Genomic DNA, 8,674 nt, shown 5'->3' with positions numbered 1-8,674 from the left:
CTACTGTACTGGTGATTAAATTAAGTTGAATTTTCTTATGCAACAACTAAGATGTTGACAAATTGTTATTCTTTTTATATTTAATGACCTAAGCACTGACTCAATTGTGCTAATATGGCAATATGTGTCGCTTTCCATGGTGCTGAAACAGTGTAGGTCTCTGACGGTCTTACTGCCTGTGTGGCTTTTTTGGCCACATGTTTCCAAAGATGTGTTGAAGATATGTATGAATTATTAATTGTAACAAATTGTTTGTCACCTAGCATTCTATGACTGCTTGGGACCCTGACTGGAGACAAAATGGTAACTCAAAAGAAAAAGTCATGTACTTTGTAGCACAAGCCCTCCCATTCCACATGTTTTCTCTGTCCATGGTACTGAAACAACTAACCAACTGGAAACTTATTTATCTCTTGTACCCATATTTTTCTACTACTACTACAACTATGACTACTACTACTTAGTGAATATTTTGTAACACAATAAAAGAGCTTCAAATGAGCTATACCTAATTAGCATAGCCTACATGTGCAGCATTTCATTTAAAATGTCTTCCTAATAAGCTATAACAATTAATGAATATTTGTAGCAAGCAATATTTTAACACATTCTGTGTGTGAGTTTTTATTTTGTATTTATTCAGTTTATTTTCTCAGGGACAGTGCATAAACATGACTGTAAAGATGCCAGATTTAGCCAGGAGGCTAGTTTTCACCTGTAGTCCCTGGCCAGGTGTGAAATTGGCAGCCTAAAGTCAAGGAACATGTTCAAAACAATGATGAAAAACATATCAGTTTCAGTACATGTAGATTAGATGGAAGGTCATAAAGATAATAAAGCTATTTACCACTTACACACTGTGTACTGGCATTATTGTATAGATATATATAGTCTAGTCTTTATTAATTAAGGAGTAGCTGATGTTTATCTATGGTGCTGAAAGAGCATTTATATCATGTTTTACTTGTGCAAATCGATTTTTTACGTTTTAAGTTCTATTTCATATTTAGGTTTTTGTCTGGAAGTAAATACAAGTTGACCAATAACATAATATAAGTATATATTTTATAACGTTTTTTTCCAATCAGCTGCTTTTTTTAATCGTTGAACAGTATACATTACATTGTGGAGTTTATGCTATGTGGAACAAAGTTCGGGTCAGTCGGTGAAGATAAGGCATTGTCGAGAATATTGCATGCAGGTGCAAGAAGTAAAAAGCGACTCATGGTGTCGCTGTAGACTTGCACACAAGGAGCACAGACATCTCCACCCACTGTTACTGCATTACAATCGGTTGTAATTTCTCAGTAAAATCCCTTTATCCACTGTTTATCATCGCCTTCGCTGTTAAATATTGGATCACTGACTGTTTTGGAATTGGATTTTTTGTACGTAGGCCTACAGTAATTTGCACAAGCCATGGACGTGCTTTTTCCGAGGATGGCAGACAAAGGATTTTCAGCGCTTCGTCTGATCTTCTGCTTTGCTTCCTTTATTGTAACGCTGCACCTCGTTCATGGAGACCTGAGTTATTCTATTCCAGAAGAGATGAAACGCGACTCTGCTATTGGAAATCTAGCCAAAGATCTCGGTCTGGATCTGAGGACCTTATCTTCCCGAAAGGCCCGTGTTGATTTTGAGGGGACTCGTAAACGGTACTGTGATGTTAATCTGAGTACTGGAGAGTTGGTCACATCGGAGAGAATGGACAGAGAAAGCCTTTGTGGCAAGAAACCCTCGTGTGTTGTGAAGGTAGATCTAGTGTTAGAAAATCCTCTGGAGCTTCATCGACTAAGTCTTCATATTCAAGATGTAAACGACAACTCGCCAAAATTCAGAGAAAATTTGATTGAAATGGAAATAAGGGAGTCAGCTGAAAAAGGTAACCGCTTCTCTATCGAGGAGGCCCATGACGCAGATATAGGTCAAAATGCTGTTCAAAGGTACAGCCTACAAAAGAACGACAACTTTATTCTCGCTGTTGACAGCAACAAGGTTGAACTCGTGCTAGAGAATACACTTGATCGAGAAAAGCAAAACGAGATTAATTTGCTCCTTACAGCTCTAGATGGTGGCTCTCCTCAGAGATCAGGTACTGTAGTCATACACGTCACTGTACTGGATGCTAATGATAACGCCCCAGTGTTTAGCCAGGCCGTTTATAAAGCCAGTCTGCCTGAGAACTCTCCTCCAAATACCAAAGTGATTAATGTCAGTGCTACTGACGCAGATGAAGGAGTGAATGGAGATGTGACATATCAGTTTGGTCACGTATCTGATGACGATGGTAATGTGTTTTCTATTGATCCTAAAAATGGAGATATTAGAGTAACTGGAGTGATTGACTTTGAAGAAATGAGTTCTTTTGAAATGAGAGTGCAAGCCAAAGACGGTTTAGGGCTAACCTCATATGCCAAAGTAATAATATATGTTACTGATATGAATGATAATGCTCCAGTTATATATCTGAAATCGCTAACTAACCCCATACCTGAGAACGTGTCACCTGGTACAGAGGTGGGCATCATTAACGTGCAGGACAGAGACTCTGAGAATAACAGACAGGTCCGCTGCTCCATTCAACAAAACGTCCCTTTTAAATTGGCTCCTTCTATTAAAAACTATTATTCTCTGGTGACCACAGGACTACTGGACCGTGAACTAGTGTCTGATTACAACATTACAATCACTGCCACTGACGAGGGCTCTCCACCTCTGTCCTCCTCTAAAACTCTTCAGTTATCTGTAGCAGACATCAACGACAACCCACCTGTGTTTGAGGAACAGTCCTACAGCGCATATGTGACTGAAAATAACAAACCTGGCTCCACTTTATGTTCCGTTACTGCTCGAGACCCCGACTGGAGACAAAACGGTACAGTGATTTATTCTCTGTTACCCGGTGAGGTGAACGGTGCCCCGGTGTCCTCCTATCTATCTGTTAACGGAGACACGGGGGTGATCCACGCTGTGAGGTCGTTTGATTATGAACAGTTCAGGAGTTTTAAAGTCCAAGTGATGGCCAGAGACAACGGTTCTCCTCCGCTTAGCAGCAACGTGACCGTCAGTGTCTTCATATCGGATGTGAATGACAACTCTCCTCAGATACTGTACCCCGCCCCGGAGGGCAACTCCTTCATGACCGAGCTGGTCCGCAAAGCTGCACACGGAGGCTCTCTGGTGTCCAAAGTGATAGCGGTGGACGCGGACTCCGGACAGAACGCCTGGCTGTCCTATCATATAGTCAAATCCACTGATCCGGGACTTTTCACTATTGGTCTCCACAGCGGGGAGATCAGGACACAGCGGGACATTTCTGAGTCTGACAGCATGAAACAGAACCTTATTGTAGCAGTGAAAGATAACGGACAGCCCTCTCTCTCTGCCACCTGCTCCATGTATTTACTTATTTCTGATAACTTGGCTGAGGTGCCAGAACTGAAGGATATTTCTTACGATGAGAAGAACTCCAAACTGACCTCTTATCTGATCATCGCGCTGGTGTCTGTGTCCACCTTTTTTCTGACCTTCATTATCATCATCCTGGGTGTGAGGTTTTGTCGCAGGAGAAAGCCCAGACTGTTGTTTGATGGAGCAGTTGCCATCCCCAGCGCTTATCTCCCTCCTAATTACGCAGATGTTGACGGCACAGGAACTTTACGCAGCGCTTACAATTACGACGCCTACCTGACAACAGGTTCTAGAACCAGTGACTTTAAGTTTGTGACGTCTTACAATGACAACACACTGCCTGCTGACCAGACTCTGAGGAAAAGTCCATCAGACTTTGCTGACCCGTTCGAAGATTTAGAGCCGTCTGTAGAGGTAGGAACCGTTCAAAGTCCTTTACTGCTCACAATGCGTTTTTTTCTCTGTCTGCCAGCATGTGTTTATACCTCCAAAAATGATTGTGTGCTTGTTGAATTATATTTCTTTTGCATCATGGAAGTTTTTCTCCGTTTGCTTAGTAAATTACGTCAGAAAAAGATTACATATTTGTGTCTGTTGTCCTTCAAAACTATGGCATTACACTTGGTGTCTGTGGGAAGTGTTTCTCCGTCCTTTACCACACTCTCAGAAAGCTAAACTTTGAATCTGATTAATTGATGAAATAGTTGTAATATGTAATTCAGTTTGTTGGTTTTATAAAGTTGCTGTTCGTGGATTATGTTAAGTGGAACTAATTCGCTATTTAGAATAACACAATCATTCGCCACCAGGAAGTTACTTCAACCTGATGTTTGCCAGCAGAAAACTTGGGCCTTGTGAAAAAAAATGGATAGTTACAAGAATATTATACCAGTAAAATGTAGTTATGAGTGAAGTTGTCACATAATAATTCTTTTTCAAATCAAGCCTTTTGCGCAGGCTCTCCTGAGTCTTTCACATAGTTGTTAAGTATGTGTCACTGTCACTTATCAGCAGGTTATGGAAATTATAGGTTTATTTCTGACTCAGTCGAGGGGAAGTTGGCTAACGGGTTAGTTAGGTGTGAGAATAATTCGTTGTTCATTTTTATATAATATTACAAACCCACATTAGTACAGTTTAAGAACACTGGTCAAGCGAAAACAGCGTTTAATATATTTGTGCAATCAGCCCTGCCAAATCTTAAGGGATCTGTCCGTGGTGCTGAAAACACTCCTCAAGATCTTGCGCACAGCCTCAGCTGGATATGTATTTTTCTCCTTAGCCATATTGTTTGAATTTCAATAAAGTAATACTAGTAATATTAATTATAATTGAATACATATGTAATGAACACACTGATTTTTTGTAATGTACGTGATTTATCCAGCTCATAGTCTCAATATGGAGCGAACAACAACAACAGCTTCATTTTACAATTTGTTACAGTGTTGTACTGCACGTTTAGCTGGCCCTTTGTTTCGGAGGATCAAACTGTAGTATTTATCTATAGCCTACTTCCATAAAAACCTTTAGAAAGATAAAGCAACGGTAACATATTTAAAACCAAATCTCATTGAGCTCAGCTTTAGGGGAAACAACACCTACATCTTCAAACCTGAGACATTTACAATGATCGCTTGTGTCTTTTAAGCAAATTATTGATTTACCACACATGCGCATTTCATTTGAACGTGAGTGAATGTTATCTTACTGTGGTTTGAGATGCAGTGAGGAATATTTTATAACATACTAATGGTGAAGATTAAAAGTGACTCATGGTGTCGCTGTTGACTGGCAGATAACATGCATTCACTACTCCACCCACTACTTCATAGATGTGAGCTGCAGATTTTCCAGAGAAACGGTTACATATTTTCAAACATATTGTATCGTGTGTATTGCTGTGAAGTGTTGGATTATTTGTTGTTTTTTGACAGCTTTTATTTTCCCGCACTGGATAGTAGAAGTTGTACAAGCTGAGGACGCCTTTTTGTGTCAGGATGGGAGACAAAGGATTTTCATCGCTTCGTCTGATCTTCTGCTTTGCTTCCTTTATTGTAACGCTGCACCTCGTTCATGGAGACCTGAGTTATTCTTTTCCAGAAGAGATGAAACGCGACTCTGCTATTGGAAATATAGCCAAAGACCTCGGTCTTGATCTGAGGACCTTATCTTCCCGAAAGGCCCGTGTTGATTTTGAGGGAACTCGTAAACGCTACTGTGATATTAATCTGAGTACTGGAGAGTTGGTCACATCGGAGAGAATGGACAGAGAAAGCCTTTGTGGCAAGAAACCCTCGTGTGTTGTGAAGGTAGATCTAGTGTTAGAAAATCCTCTGGAGCTTCATCGACTAAGTCTTCATATTCAAGATGTAAACGACAACTCGCCGCAATTCAATGACAATGTGATTGAAATGGAAATAAGCGAGTTAGCTGAAAAGGGTAACCGCTTCTCTATCGAGGAGGCCCATGACGCAGATATAGGTCAAAATGCTGTTCAAAGGTACAGCCTACAAAAGAACAACAACTTTATTCTCGCTGTTGACAGCAACAAGGTTGAACTCGTACTGGATAATAAACTGGATCGAGAAAAGCAAAACCAGATTAATTTGCTCCTTACAGCTCTAGATGGTGGCTCTCCTCAGAGATCAGGTACTGTAGTCATACACGTCACTGTACTGGATGCTAATGATAATGTGCCAGTATTCAGCCAGACCGTTTATGAAGCCAGTCTGCCTGAGAACTCTCCTCCAGAGACCATAGTGATTAATGTCAGTGCTACTGACGCAGATGAAGGAGTGAATGGAGATGTGACGTATGACTTTGGCCACCTATCTGATGATGATATAAATATTTTCTCAATTGATTCTAAAACGGGGCAAATTAGAGTAACTGGAGTGATTGACTTTGAAGAAAGGAGTTCTTTTGAAATTAGAGTGAAAGCTAAAGATGGTTTAGGGACTTACCTCTATACGCAAAAAGTGTTAATATATGTTACTGATATGAATGATAATGCTCCAGTTATATATCTGAAATCACTGACTAACCCCATACCTGAGAACGTGTCACCTGGTACAGAGGTGGGCATCATTAACGTGCAGGACAGAGACTCTGAGAATAACAGACAGGTCCGCTGCTCCATTCAACAAAACGTCCCTTTTAAGTTGTTCCCTTCTATCAAAAACTATTATTCTCTGGTGACCACAGGACAACTGGACCGTGAACTAGTGTCTGATTACAACATTACAATCACTGCCACTGACGAGGGCTCTCCACCTCTGTCCTCCTCTAAAACTGTTCAGTTATCTGTAGCAGACATCAACGACAACCCACCTGTGTTTGAGGAACAGTCCTACAGCGCATCTGTGACTGAAAATAACAAACCTGGCTCAACTTTATGTTCCGTTACTGCTCGAGACCCCGATTGGAGACAAAACGGTACAGTGATTTATTCTCTGTTACCCGGTGAGGTGAACGGTGCCCCGGTGTCCTCCTATCTCTCTGTTAACGGAGACACGGGGGTGATCCACGTTGTGAGGTCGTTTGATTATGAACAGTTCAGGAGTTTTAAAGTCCACGTGATGGCCAGAGACAACGGTTCTCCTCCGCTCAGCAGCAACGTGACCGTCAGTGTCTTCATATCTGATGTGAATGACAACTCTCCTCAGATACTGTACCCCCGCCCCGGAGGGCAACTCCTTCATGACCGAGCTGGTCCCCAAAGCTGCACACGGAGGCTCTCTGGTGTCCAAAGTGATAGCGGTGGACGCGGACTCCGGACAGAACGCCTGGCTGTCCTATCATATAGTCAAATCCACTGATCCGGGACTTTTCACTATTGGTCTCCACAGCGGGGAGATCAGGACACAGCGGGACATTTCTGAGTCTGACAGCATGAAACAGAACCTTATTGTAGCAGTGAAAGATAACGGACAGCCCTCTCTCTCTGCCACCTGTTCCATGTATTTACTTATTTCTGATAACTTGGCTGAGGTTCCAGAACTGAAGGATATTTCTTACGATGAGAAGAACTCCAAACTGACCTCTTATCTGATCATCGCGCTGGTGTCTGTGTCCACCTTTTTTCTGACCTTCATTATCATCATCCTGGGTGTGAGGTTTTGTCGCAGGAGGAAGCCCAGACTGTTGTTTGATGGAGCAGTTGCCATCCCCAGCGCTTATCTCCCTCCTAATTACGCAGATGTTGACGGCACAGGAACTTTACGCAGCGCTTACAATTATGACGCCTACCTGACAACAGGTTCTAGAACCAGTGACTTTAAGTTTGTGACGTCTTACAATGACAACACACTGCCTGCTGACCAGACTCTGAGGAAAAGTCCATCAGACTTTGCTGACCCGTTCGAAGATTTAGAGCCGTCTGTAGAGGTAGGAACCGTTCAAAGTCCTTTACTGCTCACAATGCGTTTTTGACTGGTTTATCGAGTTTTTTTTTTCTGTCTGCCAGCATGTGTTTATACCTCCAAAAAATGATTGTGTGGTTGTTGAAGCACATTTCTTTTGCATCATGGAAGTTTTTTCTCCGTTTGCTTAGTAAATTACGTCAGAAAAAGATTACATATTTGTGGCTGTTGTCCTTCAAAACCATGGCATTACACTTGGTGTCTGTGGGAAGTGTTTCTCCGTCCTTTACCACACTCTCAGAAAGCTAAACTTTGAATTAGATTAATTGATGAAATAGTTGTAATATGTAATTTAGTTAGTTGGTTTCAATAAAGTTGCCTGTCGTGGATTATGTTAAGTGGGACTAATTCGCTATTTAGAATAACACAATCATTCGCCACCAGGAAGTTACTTCAACCTGATATTTGCCAGCAGAAAACCTGGGCCTTTTGAAAAAATGGCTAGTTACTAGAATATTATACCAGCAAAATGTAGTTATGAGTGAAGTTGTCACAGAATAATTATTTTTCAAATCAAGCTTTTTATGCACCTGGTGTCCTGAGTCTTTCAAACTGTTCGCTGTAAAACATTTTTTGGTAACACTTTACTTTAAGGTATCGACATAATCGAGACATGACACTGTCATAACTATGACATGACACTGTCATTAAAATGTCAAGAACGTTATGAACAAGTCATAAGCGTTTATGTCTTCTGTCATTAAGTGTCATTCGGTTTTGGTCTTGACAAGTTGACAAGAGGGGTGGTGATGGCGCAGTCGATATGACACATGCCTTTGGTGTGGGAGACCTGGGTTCATATCCCACTGAAATACATCGACCAAGGTGTCCCTGAGCAA

General features: G+C 41.4%; 1 protein-coding gene and 1 pseudogene across 1 annotated transcript; both read left to right on the top strand.

The window, feature by feature from the left end:
• Positions 1 to 1,322: 1,322 nt before the first annotated feature.
• Positions 1,323 to 4,093, top strand: LOC144524917 (protocadherin gamma-A12-like). Its single transcript, XM_078261432.1, has 2 exons — positions 1,323 to 3,825; positions 4,079 to 4,093. The coding sequence occupies exons 1-2, from the start codon at positions 1,420 to 1,422 to the stop codon at positions 4,091 to 4,093; spliced, it is 2,421 nt and encodes an 806-aa protein (XP_078117558.1). The 5' UTR covers positions 1,323 to 1,419.
• A 1,209-nt stretch (positions 4,094 to 5,302) lies between these two features.
• On the top strand, positions 5,303 to 7,845 carry LOC144524916 (protocadherin gamma-A11-like; annotated as a pseudogene).
• Positions 7,846 to 8,674: the final 829 nt, after the last annotated feature.

The sequence above is a fragment of the Sander vitreus genome, chromosome 10 (genome assembly GCF_031162955.1).
Source record: "Sander vitreus isolate 19-12246 chromosome 10, sanVit1, whole genome shotgun sequence".
NCBI lineage: Eukaryota > Metazoa > Chordata > Actinopteri > Perciformes > Percidae > Sander > Sander vitreus.
Note: the sequence above shows the minus strand (reverse complement) of the source record. Positions and strands in the feature narration are given on the sequence as shown.

Coding starts and splice junctions, on each gene's coding strand:
- LOC144524917 (XM_078261432.1), top strand. CDS start 1,420: ATGGACGTGCTTTTTCCGAGGATGGCAGACAAAGGATTTTCAGCGCTT.